Source organism: Manihot esculenta, chromosome 17 (genome assembly GCF_001659605.2).
Source record: "Manihot esculenta cultivar AM560-2 chromosome 17, M.esculenta_v8, whole genome shotgun sequence".
NCBI lineage: Eukaryota > Viridiplantae > Streptophyta > Magnoliopsida > Malpighiales > Euphorbiaceae > Manihot > Manihot esculenta.
The window spans coordinates 32,387,895-32,405,080 of NC_035177.2; the positions used below are offsets into that span (position 1 = coordinate 32,387,895).

The window sequence follows — 17,186 nt, forward strand, 5'->3', positions numbered from 1 at the left end:
CTCAGATTTCTCCACGTGACAGTTATGAGCTTAAAAAGGTCAGACAACTGTGCAAACGGCCCCACAAACGACACGTGGGCCAACCGATCCTTAGCTCAACTCTGTGGTGCGCCCTCTCTCTCTCTTCTCCTCTTCATCAATCTTTCTCTAATCTCTATAAATCCAGTACTATTCGGTAATCCGCTTCAATTTTCTAAAATCCTCGATCAAGAAAACGTTTCTTCTCTCATAATGTCCTCTCTGCAACTTCCTGGTTGCAGGAAAGCTCTCCGTCCCCTCCGTCCGGCAACTTCTTCGTCTTCCTTCTGGGGCAGAGATCTGTGCTTCGTCAATGCCGTCTCCTTCTCCATCTCCAAGAAAGAGAATAGTAAGATTCTTCGCCTTAGTAAAAGAACTGTTAGGGTTTACGCAATGTCCTCTAACGGTAGCGGTTCCTCCTTCAAGATGAATCTCAATGAGTACATGGTTACTCTTGAGAAACCTTTCGGTATTCGCTTTGCTCTCTCTGTCGACGGCAAAATATTGGTTCACGCTCTCAAGAAAGGGGTACTTGTGATGATTCTTGTTTTCTTCTTTCCTCTACTGTTGTTTAACCTTTTGGATATTAAAATAATTGAACTGTTTAATTTTCAGGGTAATGCGGAGAGGTCCAGGATAGTTATGGTGGGTGACACTTTGAAGAAGGTCACCAATTTGTCTAGCGGCAGGCTTGTTGTGTTCAGTGATTTAGGGGATGCACAGTAAGAAAATAGTCTGCGTTTCATTATTAAACAGTTATAATTTAGACGATCGTTGTGGAGTTTTTTAAATAATTGGTGTAGTTGGGATTGAATCTTGAATTCTTCCTCTTGATGGTTATAGTAATGCCTGGATAGTTTTTCTATTTGATTCATTTGATGGAGGGAGCAATGTGGTCATCTAATTAACTCAGCTATTTTTCATTTGACATCGTTGTTCAATAAGTTGTGGAAGTTCCTGTTACTCTGCTCTGTGTTCTGTGCTAATATGCATTTTCATTCATTTCGCTTGAAGCCATATATCACCAAGGGCTAATTCTTAACATTTCATAAAAAAATTCGAAAGTTCTTACTGTTTTGACTTGTCAGCAAGTTTTTCATTTTTATCTTTTCAGTTTTTTGTTCTTTCAGGAAGATGCTGATGGAGAAGAATGGATCTTTTAGCTTGATCCTCGAGCGACCCTTTTCGCCTTTTCCAATTCACCATTTACAAGCTTTGACTGATATAGACTTGATGTTCAATCGAGGGCGTGTTCCTATTGCTACTTGGAACAAAACTATCCTATTATCAAATTTGAAAACTTCTTCTGAAGGGAGTGGAAACTCTGGTTTCATAGCATTTTCTTCCAAGTTTTTGACACCCAATGGATGGAAACTTTTGAATGATCAACATGGATATATAGGATCACCAGCAGAGAAAACCCTTCAAACCCCCGTGAGCAACTTTGTTTGTGTTTTTTCTGAAGGGGAGTCTGAAGATGGAGAATGGGCTTATGGAAGCTTTCCCCTGGATGAGTATATCAATGCACTACATCGTTCTAAAGGCGAGCTATACTACAATCAAGCGCTTGGTACTAATTACAGTAAGGTATGATTTTCAACTTTCAATGCACTACATCAGCACTCAGCCTGAACACTGCAGTTTACATTTGTACTCTAATTATTTTATTCTTCTTGTCAGATTACTGAGCAAATATATGTCGGGTCTTGTGTACAAACAGAAGCTGATGTGGAAAAGTTGTCAAGATTGGTGAGTGACTCTGCCTTTTAAGTTGAACTGTCAACATTTTATAGTCCTGGTTTCTGCCCAATTATTCAACATATCTGTTCCTGTTGCTAAGTGGAATATATTAATGAAAGAAACTAGTCATTTCATCCCAATACATAGATTGGCCAACCCATCATTTAATGTAATGATGTGTTAATTTGCAGGAATGTCTTAATGAAGTTTGACAATAATGTTTCACTCATGTGATAAACATTTGTTCAATTGTACCAAGCTATGTCTGCCTGATTGCCTTATATATATGTGTGTGTTATGGATAATGGATAGACTAAGTTCCTAATAAACAGATAATGTTTATCTGTTATCTTATCTCTACTATGTTATCTTATTTATTTGTTATTGGATTTCTAATATTATCTTAGTTTCTGAGTTCCTTATCTAATAATAGTTTGCATTAGACTTCTACCCTAATTATGATTGTATGAACCTCCACTATATAAGGGTTTATTTTTATTCAACAAAATAAGTAGAATTCCAAACTACAAATGTCATTCTTTCCACAAATGTGTTATGCTGGCATCTATTAATTCAATAAAATAAGCAGAATTACAAACTACAAATGTCATTCTTTCAACAAATGTGTGATGCTGGCATCTATTATTGTGCTTCAGACTACCTTATTGTATAGCTACAAATGTCATTCTTTCTCTTGCTTGTTTAAATATGTCCTGTGAACAGAGTTGTATAGTTGGTTATGTGCCATGAATATTGGTTCATTGAGTTACTTTGTATGGGCCATTAGTTTCCAATTCCACATCCATTCTTAACACTTTAAATTATTTCTGAACAGGGAGTCACTGCTGTTCTCAATTTCCAGAGTGGCATTGAAGCTGAAAACTGGGGAATCAATTATGATTCAATCAATGAGTCATGCCAAAGATTCAATATTCTTATGATCAACTATCCCATAAAGTAAGAGAAAAAGGCTTCATGCCACAATTTGTATGTTTGAAATTGTTGATGAAGAAAGATGCTTATACCAAATCTCGGCACAGTTAACTTTCATCCATGCTAAGTGCTTGAGTAATCATGCAGCATACAGTGCTTAAATGAGTTTACAGGCAGGGATGCACATGACCTCAATATTTCAGTATTTGTTTTATTGCATAGAAATTTGCTAAAGCAAAAATATGTTTTTAGAAGGTTACGAACTCATAGAAATGTTGTATATGGGCTGAATATAAAAAGATTTTAATGGACAGAAGGTAACTTTGCCAGTAAATTTTGTTGCAGAGATGCAGATTCCTTTGACTTGAGGAAGAAATTACCATTTTGTGTGGGGCTTCTATTGCGCTTGTTGAAAAAGAATCACCGTGTATTTGTCACTTGTACAACTGGCTTTGATCGATCTCCTGCTTGTGTGATAGCGTATCTTCACTGGATAACTGATACATCCCTTCATGCCGCTTATAACTTCGTCACTGGATTGCACTCATGCAGACCTGATAGGTTCATCTTCCTACCGTGTTTATATGCTTATTCTTAAGATATAAATTTCAACCATATTTCTCATTTCCACTATTACTCAAGTGTGGAACTGAACATGTTAGGTTGTTGTCAACATCACCAAATATCTGTCGTCATGTGTTTTATATCGGAACCTGTTAGTGTGATTACTCATAGAGTATTCCCTTATATAGATCTAGAATTTTTCTTTTCTAAAACTTTTTTGTTCAATTAATCAAGGGATTACTAACTCAGTTAGGTTCATGGTAGGATTGGGAAGACCAGCTCTCTCTCTTTCTCTCTGTGTGTATATTTCTGAGTGTCATCCTAAACCTCAATTTAGACCCAATTATACAGAATTATTGCAAATGTAAATAGTGGAAAGAAATTGTAGAATACTCTCTTCATTTCTATGGATATATATATATATATTAAATATTTTCTGTTTAAATATTTAAATATATTAAATATTAAATTCTGTTTAAAATCTTAATGGCAGAGCGGGAATTGCTTGGGCAACATGGGATCTAGTCGCTATGCTGGAAGGTGGCAGACATGATGGACCAGCAACACATGCTGTGACTTTTGTGTGGAATGGTCAAGAGGTAACTCCTGATTTAGAACTCAAAGGGAACAAAATGCCATGTCTTTATGTAATACTGGAATTGGACTAATTTGTATGTAAGTTTCGTTTATATGAAACAAACTGGTTATAGAACTTGTTTTTGTGCCTCTGCATGAAAGGGAGAAGATGTATCTCTGGTTGGAGATTTTACTGGAAACTGGAAAGAACCAGTGAAGGCAAGTCACATGGGTGGTCCAAGATATGAAGTTGAAGTTAGACTTCCCCAAGGAAAGTAAGTAATGTGCTTCCTACAACAGTTCCTTGATCAACTTTAGAGTTTCCAGTATGTAAGCCTTTCATGTAATTTGCAGCATGGCGTCTTTGTTCAGATGTGTCAAGAATTGTTTAAGACTCTGGCACTGTGCATTTCTTTATAGATATTGTCTGGGATTGGAAACAAGCATCTTATACTGGGAACTAGGTCTAAACTCTTCTCTAGTTCTAATGAAAACTTGTGGTTGGTTAATTTGATCTTTCAAGTTTATTCACACTATGGGTGGGGTTTTTCCAATCTTCTTTCTGGGCATTATTGTTTACATATTGATTTTAGCTAAATTTTCAAGTGATGCAGGTTGCTGCTGTTTCCATTTGGTGTTTTTCTATGTATTTATTTTTGGTGCCCTGGGTTTTACTCAGTATATTATCTGTGATGTGAATATTATGTGATAGAACGGGCTTTAAATCTTCTCATTTTGTACTTTGTAGTCATAATGCTTTTAGTATAATATCAATCATAAAAAATTACTCGTTTTAATCTGAAATGATAACCTTTTCTGGGGTTGCACAACCCTTGGGGTTATGCAGATATAATTTCATACTCTAAAATCATGTGACTTGCCACTATATATGTTTTGAAATAATTTTTTTTAACATTCTCTCCTTTTTAGGTACTACTATAAGTACATCGTTAATGGGCAATGGCGGCATTCAACAGCTTCACCAACAGAAAGGGATGAAAGGGGAAATGTCAACAATATAATTATGATTGGTGATATTGCAAGTGTGAGGCCTTCTATTCGACAACAAAAGAAGGTTGGTCATGACTCTTATATGAACTTGAAATATAAGGCATCGCAATATTGTTTTTCTGGTTACTAGCTACTAGCTTATAAAATCAAAATAGGAAAGAAAGGAAAAAAAAGAAGATGATGGTGGAAAGCTGTATGTATTGCATCTGGACGTGTTTTAGAGTCGAGGCTGCTGATTTGGTCAATGAAAGAAGATAGTTGCTATTAGGGACTTGTCAGTAGACTACCTTCTTTCTCAAATGGCACTCTGGTTTTCCTTCTAACTTTTTATAAATAGTTTTTGGGACTCAGCAGTCTTTCTTAAATGTCTTATAAGTATCGAGCATTTAGTAAATTAATTTTTAGGACCTGCCGATGAGATCTATTTTGTCACTTAAAAAATTCCTACTGCCATTTATCTTTTGGCATCCTGGAGTTTCTCTAAAATCCTAGAGGATTTTTGCTTATTCAGAAAATGACATAATTCTTATATGATTAGCGATATTCCTTTCCTTTGTTGATAGAATGTGTTGGCACTAATTATGCTTCCCAAACACGTGGAAGGGTAGGGAAATAGAGGGCAAAAGGAGGGGCTAGATCTGAGACTTCAGTGAGCCAAAACACTGTTTTGATATTATGTTGTGTTGGCACTAATTATGCTTCCCAAACACGTGGAAGGGTAGGGAAATAGAGGGCAAAAGGAGGGGCTAGATCTGAGACTTCAGTGAGCCAAAACACTGTTTTGATATTATGTTGTGCCTCTCTGATTCATTTGCTCCAAATTTTAGGACGCCAACATTATCAAGGTGATTGAGAGGCCATTGACAGAAAATGAACGTTTTATGCTGGCAAAAGCGGCTCGTTGCATTGCATTCTCGGTCTGTCCAGTCAGATTAGCTCCAAAGTAATTGAGCATTTAATGTCATCCCTGACAACTTACTCTGCATACTTCCACGGCTACATAGATTCAACATTCGTCTGGGAAGTCTAAAATTACTATACCAATTGTAAAGACTTCACTGTTGCCAATTCCTTTGAACAGGAAGATTTTTGTTATGTGACATATCCATAGAAATAGAACATGTTGTAATAGTACCTTGAATGTTGATGTATGAGCAATCAAAAGATGCCCCTCAAGATTAATGGATTAGTAGTTACAGTACATTCTTTTTTACTCTAGTGGACTTGCTCCTTTCTTAGATTTAGTAAATCTCCAGGCAACTCCTTTTATCTGGACCTGACAGAATCAATTATTCTATCGATTGTTTTCAAGTCTTATATCCGATTGTGAAGGCTAGACATGAAATGTTGATGTTGTGTTGGGGCTGATAATGTGATAACTCAACTAGTTTCTGCAGATGGTATATATTAGAACGTTGAAGTACAATGGTAAATTGACTGAGGTGTCCGAAGTTGCTTTGGGAGGACTTTTTAACATATATAAACGTACTGTAAGATACTAGAAATGATTCAAAATTTTGTATGTAATGTGGTTTAATCAAACTTCAAATTGCAGAAACTGGAGGTCCATCCTTGGTGCTGAAGCTGAGGGATGATTACAGCTAGATACAGAACCACAAATCTTTAGTAAGAATACATTTAGGACGTTCTTTTATTTCAGACTTTATTCATATACTACATACCTGAACCTCTTCTATTTGCTTTTTTATATTTACAAAAATATCAGCACTAGTATAGTACTATTTCCATTGGTAGTGGGTTTATTTTCCCGTAATTAAAGGCAAATCAACCTCATCACACCATTCAACACACCTAGTCTCGAAATATGAACTCTGCACTTCATTAGGCCAATAGCTTACCCAAACTTGCCCTCCTATTCTCCACTTCAATACACTGCCTTCCATTTCCTTGCTCAATCTCCACTCCACTCCCTCCCCATATTCATCTCCTGCAAAAACCAACCCTCTTGTTTTCGTAAACGGTCTTTTCGGCCCAGTATATCTATTTCGAGCACCACTGCTTTTGCCATCACCCATATCATTATTGTTACCCATTTTCCATGTGGCAACTTCATGACCAGTAGTATTGTTATACAATACTGCATCAAAGATAACACTATTCCCTTCTGCATCTTGATCCCACCTCCAATTTTTCATCTTCGTCCTTGTAGTCGTTCTTGCTCTAGTTTTCACCTTAGGAGCTCTTGATTCTTCATAATTCCCCTTCACTGCTCTTTGCATTTCCACTTCTCTCTCTCCATTGTCAGTGGATCGACCCAAGCTCATTCCAACAACATAAGTTGCCCCAACCTCTGGCCCAACCCAAACTCGAGCCCTAGACACAAAATGCCTCTCCTCTGAGTAATCTACATCATCATTCTTCTTGAACCCTAATTTCACCACGTGGAGCCTCAAATTGTCGACTCGTGCCTTGACCCGAATATACCCATCATGGAAACTAATTGAATATTCCAACTGCATGATTGCCTCTAACTGTTGGTGAGCCAAGGTGTACTTTAGCACTGAATCCCTGGCTTCCATAGCAGGAAATTTATTATTGCTAGAACTTTTAGTAAGAGGCATAGACAAAATGGGTGCATAACCCTTCAGTACCCAAAACCCATGAGCCTCCATTGCATAAGAGAACTTTACTTGTTGACCCAGCATGGGGGCTAAAACATGTAATCCTACCCCGACCTCCCTTAAAATAAGCCATTTTGTTAACATGTACCCAAGGGTGCGCATAAAACAGAGCTCAGCATCCACTCCCACCGTAACAAGAAAAGTTCGCAGGACAGGGGCCTGTTCACATCTCAAGGCTTCAAGATTAGGGCCCAATAGGGATTCAAAGTACAGGGACCCAACTTCACTAGGAGCATCACACACGCAGAGCCAAAACAAGCGCATTAGGAACACTAAGTTGAAGAAACTTGAAAAAGACTCTGGTGAGTGAGATTCCATTATCCAAGAAATTGGTTCGGGTTTGATGTTTTGAAGTTGTGAACGAGGACAAGTAGTATTTTGTGCCATAGGTGAGCGGATGATGATTTCTTGGAGAAGCTGGAGAATTAGAGGAAAGAAAGGTTTCTCCGAGTTAAGAGGACATGTGTCAGAAACCCAGAGAGTCTTCGGAGCATTATGGGGGTGAAAACCCTGCAAGGATACAGTGAATGTCACCAATGCTTCCAAGCTAGAGCCTGCAGTTCTCTCTGCTCTGAGTTGAATAGAACGAGCATCTCCAAGAGCTTTGGAGGTGGCGAGTTCGAAGATGTAAGGTGAGTCCGAGTCAGTCCAGTCTGCCAAGTCAGGGAGCTCAGAGATCCAGGACCATATATCCATCATCATGGATATGGGTTCAATATTGGTTGGAGATTTTGTTAGTCATTTGGAGATGAGAGTGAGAGAAGATGTGCGAGGGTTCATGGGTTTATAAAGAGAGAATGAGTGGAAAGAAGACATGAAAACTTGGAGCTAACAGTTGCCACTAACCACAGAGAAGAGGCAGTGGCTGTAGACAGTCCGCGGGTGTATTTTGTAGTTGTATTAATTGCTGCAGATATTCGTTGGCTTATCTCTTTCTTGAATTGTTATGGGAAGTTGTTTGGAGTTTAACGATTTGTTGGTGAGGCAGCTTACACGTGTGCCATGAAGCTCAGATAATTTGCATGTTCAATTTTACATCACAAAAACTCCCTTAAAATCTTTATTATATATGATAGGATCTGTGCCCAATAGATGCAGCGTATTGAATCAACGTTTAATAGATTCGGAGAGGGTTTTCTTTGTTTATTATTCTTTAAGAGTAAACCAAAGGTATGTAATCAAAGTAAATTATATTAATAAAATAAGTAAATAAAATGTCCAAAAATGACAAAAGAATGTCGACACTTTCTCCTAATAATGTCGATATACTTGACTACATAAAGAGGAAAATTATACGAAATATAAAATGGAATCCCGTTTTGATCATTTCTAATTTCGGAGAGGTTTCTAGCAAACACGACGGAAAAGAATTCATGCCCAAGAAAATGCTCATCATTTTAATTTGGCGGATCGTAAAGGCAGAATAGAATTCTTTATCCATTTATGTTGCCAGAAGTACAATCTCCAGGCTAGCTAGCTAAGTTTTCTTAATGCCTGGTTTGTTTCTCTACTTCCTCGCGTATCGTCGATGTTTTGTGATTTTTTTATACATCAATTAGGCGTTTGAACTCGATACTCACATGTTCAACAAAATGATTAGATTATATATACATATATTTTTTTGCTATGATTGGCGCTGTCCATAGTTTGAATTTGAAGTTTTCTAATTTGAGAGACAATTTGAACATCGATGAATTAAAACATATTGATAAATTAAAATTTTTTTAGCACTGTTTAAACAATTCTTTTCCATATCAAGCAATGAATAATAGGTAATAGCTTTGACATGATTTTGTCAGTGCTTAACTTTTTTTTCATTATACATAAAATTATCAAGAAATTCAAAATGTGGCCCAAAAAATGGCTAATTAAGACCTGCTTTGGCATTTTTCTTTTTAAAATTTCATTTTAAATGTTGAAATATCAAGCAAGCAATTTGCTTCAGTAGCTCTTAGGCCAGAGAACATGGTGCATTAATGACATTAGTCAAGGATTCCAAGTCCAAAAACTATTTCTCAAAACTGTGTCTACATTACAGGTTAATTCTAGACTCAATTTAAATAAAAAATTTTCGAATAATTATGCATTAGTGATAATATTTACAAGCTGAAGCTCTCCTCTCTCGTAAAGAAAGATTGTGTATAAATCTAAGACAAGAAGTTAATTTTATTTATATATTAGCATTTTTATTTATTATATATTTTAATTTTAATCGTGATTTAATAAATATTTAAATTTTAAAAAAAAATATTATTTTTAAATATTAAAATTTTAAAAAATATTATTTTAAACACTTAAATTTTAAAAAATTTTATTTTTAAACACAATTTTAAAACTATAAATTTAAAATATTACTTTTAAATATAACTTTAAAACTATAGATTTATAAGATTACTTTTATATACAAATTTAAAATTATAAATTTGATAAAATTGTATTTAAAAAGTGATATTTTTTTAAAATTTAAATATTTTTTAAATTATAATTAAAATTGAAAATTTTAATAAATAAAAATAATAAATTATAGGTGTGTCAATCAATTTTATTTAGTTTTGGAGTTGACAGCAGAGCCATACAAATAGAGATAGGACCTTATCTCCGCAATCGATCACCTATTTTTGATCTCGTATTCTAGCCATTGATTTCCATCCAAGGATTCTATGGTTGCTATCCTTCAGTCCATTCATATATATCTTAGTAGCCGTACATTCTTTCAACATCATCCTCCCCAATACTACACGTGTCACGATCCAAGAATTCTATGGTTGCTATCCTTCAGTCCATTCAAATTTACGTAAAATGTTTTGCTTTTCGTAAATTATAAATATATTTTTATACAAAGTAATATAATAAAATTTAATAAATTAATAACATTTTAAAATATAAATATAATATCTACTTTCTATAAATAGTCGAATAAACATATTTTTAATTATATTTTTGACATGTTATTATTTTTTATAATTTAATACTTTTTTATAAAATAATCATTGCATATAAATTTATAACATCTATAATACACATATTATATATTTCAAATTTTCATCATTTTTTTAAACTATCATGTTTATATATTCTTTAGATTTTTTTATTAATATCAAATATTTTTGTAATATGATTGATTATAAAAAATAAATTCACTTAAAAAATATATTTTTTATAAATTACAATTAATTTAGATGACAAAGTTATATGATTACTTTATTTTAAATAAAATAACAATAAAATTCATCTGATAAACAGTTATTTTTATATAAATCTCACTTAAAATTATATATAAAGATGAACAATATTTAATTTAAATTAAAAATATTGATTAAATTAAATTAATTTAAAATTTTAATTTTATTTTTTATGTTTTTTAATTCAATTTAATTTTTATTTTAAAAATATTTAATTATTTCAGTTTGATTTAATTTTATTTAAAAAAATTAATGAAATTAAATTAATTAATGAGCAGTAATATATTATTTTTAAAAGATTAAACTATAATAAAATTAAAATATTTTAATTTAATTTTAAAATATTAAAAGTAAAATGTAAAAAATAAAAAGATTAATCTATCAAATTAAATTGTTTAATTCATATTAATTTCTGTTAAAAATTAATTTAATTTAATTTTTATACATTTTAAAATTTTAATTTATTTAATTCGATTTAAGGGACCCTAATTTAACTCTAATTATGCACAATATTTTCAGGGTTCAAGATAATTTTGCTTTTTCTTTTTCCAACGGATGGTTAAGAGGATGGCTCAAGTTGTGAAGCGGAGAAAACACATTGCATGCATGCAGGAAAATTACAAGACAATATGTACTCACATAATTTTATAAAAAGACTAATTTAAATTTCCCAATGAATCTCCATCGTCCAAACCTAATCTACAGGGAAAGAAGTGTTGATTCACCCAGCTTTCGCTTTCATTATCTCAACAGCAATCTAAGTAGCTTCGCGTGGATGCGGTGATTGAAAATGGTAATAAGGCCACTCAACTCTAGGGTCCCCTGAGCAATGTCGCTTGCTTCGATTAACGGCTGGTGTCTCGCCTCCCTCTCTCCGTCTCAGTCTTCTCGCCGGAGACCCACATTTGGTCCCTCTGTCTTTGCAACCCTCAACTCTTCTCCTGTTTCTTCATCTTCATCTTCATCTTCATCTTCTATCCCTAGCCTTATCAGAAACCAGCCTGTTTTTGCAGCCCCTGCTCCTATCATCAATCCTACTTGGGTACTCTATATCTCTCCCTCTTTAATTTTTTTTTTTTACCTGCATTCCAATGCTTTATCATGCATAATTCGAATAAACCTTTTATTGGCATTAATTACTGCAAATAAATAAATTTTAACTCAATTTCCATGTGGCGAACACTCACTGAGGTTGCCACTCTGCCTTACCACTTGCTAGTTCCTAGTCTTCGCTGTACATTTTTGTCAAACTAAGGCCACTCATGACACGTGTATGGTCATATCGATTAAAATAAAAAAAGAAAATATATTAATATTTTTCTAAAAAATAAATTTGTTCTCTCAAATTATTTATTTCTTAATTTATTAATATATTACTAATTAATATGGATCGAAAAAAAATTAAAATTTATTAATTTTGAAGGATATAATATGAATGTTTTAAATTTCAATAGAGTAATATAATTTAACATCATATTAAAAAAGTAAAAAATAATAATGAAATTTGCAAATTAAATTATAAAAAAATTACCAACCGATTATTTACTATCGTCTGCAATACCTACTATTAAACTCTAATATGTATTCTTTGGTGGGGAATTGGCAGAGAGAAGAAATGGGAAAGAATTCATACGATGAGGCAATTGAAGCCCTCAAGAAACTCCTCAAGTAACATAAGCTTTCATTTTATCCACACTTGAAACCAAAATATATATTTTCTTGCTTACTGAAATTTATATGTGATGTTGGATTGTTTGCAGTGAGAAGGGAGAGCTGAAAGCTAGTGCAGCTGCGAGAGTAGATCAGATAACAGCTGAGTTACAAACTGCTTCATCTGATGGCAAACTTTTCAACCCAGTTGAGAGAATGAAACAAGGATTCGTTCACTTCAAGAAAGAGAAATATGAGTTTGTATTTTTATTCATTTCTTTCTATTTGCTCACTCACAATTCAATCAAGTTTTCAACTACAATTTTGTGTGCTAAAATTTTCTCTGACACAAAGAGTGAGTGTGGATGATTATCAGCTTAAAACAAGTTTAATGACCTTTTCTGCAGAAAGAATCCTGCACTGTACGGTGAACTTGCCAAAGGCCAAAGCCCCAAGGTATATACAACTTCATTCATTTACGACAATTTATCTCTCAATTATTGATTTCTTGATACTTACATTTTTTTTTCTCCAATCTCTTGCAGTTTATGGTGTTTGCATGCTCAGATTCCCGAGTTTGCCCATCACACGTGCTGGATTTTCAACCTGGAGAGGCTTTTGTGGTCCGTAATGTTGCTAATATGGTCCCACCATACGATCAGGTTCCCATTTAATTTATGAACGTCTCTTGTTATGTAATTTTATTTTTTTTACTATATAATTAGATAAATTGTTAATTTAATTTAATTATTAGTGATTGTCTACATATTTAACTCCAACAGGTTAAATACTCAGGAATTGGTTCTGCAGTTGAATATGCAGTTTTGCACCTAAAGGTTAATCCAACATTGATTTCTATTTTTTTAATTAATAATTTTGTAATTTTATTTCAGCAAAAATGTAAAAATTGAATCCACAGGTAGAGAACATTGTGGTGATTGGGCACAGTGCTTGTGGTGGAATCAAGGGGCTAATGACTTTCCCATTTGATGGAAACAAATCTACGTAAGGCTTTAATTTTTAAATTAGCCATTGATATATCAGAAATTAAAGAAGGAGGGTTAATTAATTAAGCATCTCTTGATTGATTGAAAATTGCAGTGACTTCATAGAAGATTGGGTGAGTATTGGGTTGCCTGCCAAGGCCAAGGTACTAGCAGAACATGGAGGTGCAGATTTGCCAGAACTATGCACTCACTGTGAAAAGGTAAAAAAACAAAAAAAACCTTTCATATGCCCATTTTTGGCATGATTTGTAAGCCTTTGGCGATTGGGTTTGCAGCTTTTTTTTTTGAATTAGGGTGAGGGAGAAAATAATTTTTGAATCAGAATAAGGGAGAAAATAATTTTAAAATTAAGGTAAGTTGACAAAAATTTTTAAAATTAAGGTCCTAGAGTTAATATTTATAAATCATATTATCAAATATGTGTATGTTGGCCAATCACAATGTCCAATATGCGTATGTTTGACAAGACATGATAAGTGTCGAACATACACATATTCCATAGTTATACTATCGAACATGTGCATGTTCATGTGTACGTTCGATAATAATACAAGAGTATAAACATGTCAAACTTGTTTTCTCTCCTCACCCTTATTTGGAAAAACAAAGCTCCGGGATTGCTTCCTGGTTTGATCATGGGTAGCTCTGAATAAGGCTGTAGAAATGGAACTTATATACATATATTATGTTGAAACTAATGCAGGAAGCAGTGAATGTGTCACTTGGAAACTTGCTGACTTACCCATTTGTGAGAGATGGGTTGGTGAAGAAAAGTCTAGCATTGAAGGGTGGCTACTACGATTTCGTTACCGGAAGTTTTGAGCTCTGGGGGCTTGAGTTTGGCCTCTCTCCCCCTCTATCTGTATGAACATACCAACCATTATCTGTGTCACCATTCTCTTTCCCACCAGATCATCATGTACTAAATGAGCTATAATCTGCAATAAACACTAAATGGAGATCATCAGCAGCTCCTTTTACTTGTAAACTATGCATTGCAGATTGGATTTTTTTACTTGATTTCTGTATCATGATTAATACTCTAAATAGACTTTATTCACTACTGCATTTTTTTGCTTCTTTCTTCCTTGTTAGGTTAAAGATGTGGCCACCATACTTCATTGGAAGCTCTAGGGCATTGCATACAGGTCATTCATTCCTGCTAAGATGAGGACACTCTCTTCTTTTGTTTCTTTGAAATAATATATGAAATGGGTTTTGTTGATTAAGACCCTTTTATCAAGAACTCAGGTCATGTTTTCTTCCTTCTTCAGCATCCAACTTAGTCAATTATATACTTACTACAAACTAATGATTTGCCACATGTTAGTCTTTTAAGCTTATCTTTTTAATTAGCATCATAACCAAAATTTATTGACCTAAGAGACTGATAATACTAGAGAAGATTCAGATTCTCGGACTAGTTTAACTCCATATCAGTTCAATTATACAATATATTAGCTATCCACAATATTTTGAATTTCACATCGGTTTAGAATAGAAAATAATAGTGTGTTGCTTATAAGAGTTTTAGCCGCTTTTCTCTTTTAGCTAACTTTTGCTGTGAGATTCACATATCAAAAATAATTTTTTTTGAACTGAGATTTGATTCAAATTTTATGAAAGAGAATAATTTTTAATAATCTATTTCTTTAACCTTTGAATACTAATATTTTGACTAATTTAAAATATCAAACTCTACTTTAAAAATAGTTGCGAGCAGTGCCATTATGTTTAAAAGTGTTTCCAATGTACTGTTATAGTTCAAGCTCCCTAAAGATGAAACATGCGCTAAATATTCTATGGCACAACTCTTTTTGTTTGTTTTGTCTGTCTGGTCTTGTGTAGTTTGTTGGGAGAAATGCAATCTTAAAGTAAAAGATCTAATATTCTAACTCATCAATTATGAAGTACAAAGGACTTAATTTAAGGAAAAAACATGTAATGAAGTGCTTTTTTTGGCAAGGGTATATTAGCCTTAGTGTTCTATTTTGTTCCTCTTGAATTTAAGACCAGAAAATTCAGCTTCAACCATCTTGAAAAGATTCATGACAAAGCCTTTAGTAAGATGCCTTCACTGTGATCACTGCATTGGCTTTGCTCGGAGAAGATTATCATTATGAGAGAATTCAATTCAATTCTTTTAAAAATTCATTTCTTACAAAAATGAATAAACGGAGGGAGGGTAAACTCATTTACAATTGTAATGAGTTCTAGAGAATCATCATTGCATAACTTGAAGGCCAGTTCATGTGTATCTGAGACTTGATTGGCTTTCAGAATCCCAACATCAATATAAATTTTGATAAGTGGTTGTTGTACCTCCATTGAATACTAAATTTGTAGCCTCGGAGATTGTTGAACTAGAAACAGCAACCCTGCTACTTTGCTGTTTGATGCTAAGCCTGGCAGCTCTTTGCTCAGATGTATCCACTTGACAACTTTTGGGGATAAACTTCATATTGGCCAACCAAGCCAACACCCATACCAAAATACCATTTATTATATTTATAAAGTAAATATATAATTAATTTTATTCTACTAGGTTTATTATATATAATAAAATATATAATTCTACTATATTTATTAAAATATAAAAAATTAATTTAAAATTATATTTAACATCTCAATCATTAAAAATTCTAAATTTCAGTAATTTTTTAGCCGCGTACAAAATTATGAGAAGCACTTTTCAACCTTAAAAAATAGCTCAAAACATGTTAGGGAACTTCCAATTCATTGGTATTTTATATATCATGAATACTAATGATTCAAATGGGAAATAAAATTTCATGCAAAGAAAATTGATAACAAGATTTATAGGATAAATCTCTTAGTTCTATATATAAATAAATGCTTTGATAATCAACCACCTACCCAGCTTATGCATATTGAAATATTATTTTGTACATTGAAAGATAAGAATGTCTAATCGTATGTTTATGAAACAATATCTAATACTCACACCATCCCACAATGGCTGTAGTTTAAAATTAATGCACTCAAATCAATAAAACTAATGAATAGTTTTAATTTTTTTTAAAAAAAATTATATAATTTATTTAAAATAATTTTAAATGAGCATATATTTTTTCATATATTAATATTAATTATATAAAAATTAATAAAAATATATATGAAAAAATAACAATTAATACTATCTTGAAAATTTTAAAATAATAGATAATTTAGAATAAAAAAAAAATTCTCTAGTACGACAATTATTAGGGGATGAAGATAGTATTATACCTAATTAGAGTAATACACTATTTATTACTATATATAATTTTAAATTATAGCATTACACTATATATATCCTATAAAATATGTTTATGTTTTAGATATAAAATTTAAATAAATATACTATTTGGTTAATCTCATCAACTTATTTGTTTCAAATTCAAAATATAGTAAAAGCTATATTAGTATTTTTGTAAAACTAATGGTAATTTGAATGAAAAATTGAATAGAGATATCTTTACTACATCATAGTTTAGTGAAATCTGTATATTAGTTTTTGTATTATTATTAATCAATTGTATTTAATATATAAATATTAATTGATATTATATATACTGGATATAAATAATGGAAAAAGGTAGAGAACCCATGAGCGTAGATGCCAGTTAACAAAATAAAAGAATAAACATTTGATAATATCATGTCAATTTATTTCAATTTTATAATATTTAAAAAAATTAACTAATTAATCTAGAACAAAATTTATTAATTGATTTCTCTATTTTAAAAAATAAATTAAAATATATTTAATATTTTAAAAAATTTATTAATTAATTTTTTATTAATTTTAACCGTTGAATATAACAAAAAAATTAAAAATATAAAATCTTTTAGAAATTTAA

General features: G+C 32.6%; 3 protein-coding genes across 5 annotated transcripts; 2 read left to right on the plus strand and 1 right to left on the minus strand.

The window, feature by feature from the left end:
• LOC110605146 (phosphoglucan phosphatase LSF1, chloroplastic) lies at nt 1–6,043 on the plus strand. Of its 2 annotated transcripts, XM_021743495.2 has the most exons (10): nt 1–546; nt 634–740; nt 1,149–1,605; nt 1,699–1,767; nt 2,594–2,715; nt 3,037–3,252; nt 3,749–3,854; nt 3,994–4,106; nt 4,762–4,906; nt 5,670–6,043. In XM_021743495.2, exons 1-10 carry the CDS (start codon nt 25–27, stop codon nt 5,787–5,789), a joined length of 1,977 nt encoding a protein of 658 aa, XP_021599187.1. In that variant the 5' UTR covers nt 1–24; the 3' UTR covers nt 5,790–6,043. The 2 variants fall into 2 exon arrangements, 1 of the variants encoding a protein (XP_021599187.1); XR_006349190.1 differs by lacking the exon at nt 3,994–4,106 and having other exon boundaries at nt 3–546.
• Nucleotides 6,044–6,464: 421 nt separating this feature from the next.
• LOC110605147 lies at nt 6,465–8,331 on the minus strand. Its single transcript, XM_021743496.2, has one exon. It carries the CDS (start codon nt 8,184–8,186, stop codon nt 6,603–6,605), a length of 1,584 nt encoding a protein of 527 aa, XP_021599188.1. The 5' UTR covers nt 8,187–8,331; the 3' UTR covers nt 6,465–6,602.
• A 3,094-nt stretch (nt 8,332–11,425) lies between these two features.
• Nucleotides 11,426–14,645, plus strand: LOC110604482 (carbonic anhydrase 2). Of its 2 annotated transcripts, none has more exons than XR_002486249.2 (10): nt 11,426–11,708; nt 12,273–12,334; nt 12,427–12,573; nt 12,724–12,772; nt 12,862–12,978; nt 13,099–13,152; nt 13,236–13,321; nt 13,418–13,523; nt 14,027–14,306; nt 14,419–14,645. XR_002486249.2 is itself a non-coding variant. In XM_021742660.2 (10 exons), exons 1-10 carry the CDS (start codon nt 11,496–11,498, stop codon nt 14,455–14,457), a joined length of 1,032 nt encoding a protein of 343 aa, XP_021598352.1. In that variant the 5' UTR covers nt 11,426–11,495; the 3' UTR covers nt 14,458–14,645. The 2 variants fall into 2 exon arrangements, 1 of the variants encoding a protein (XP_021598352.1); XM_021742660.2 differs by having other exon boundaries at nt 14,027–14,185.
• The last annotated feature ends 2,541 nt before the right edge of the window (nt 14,646–17,186 follow it).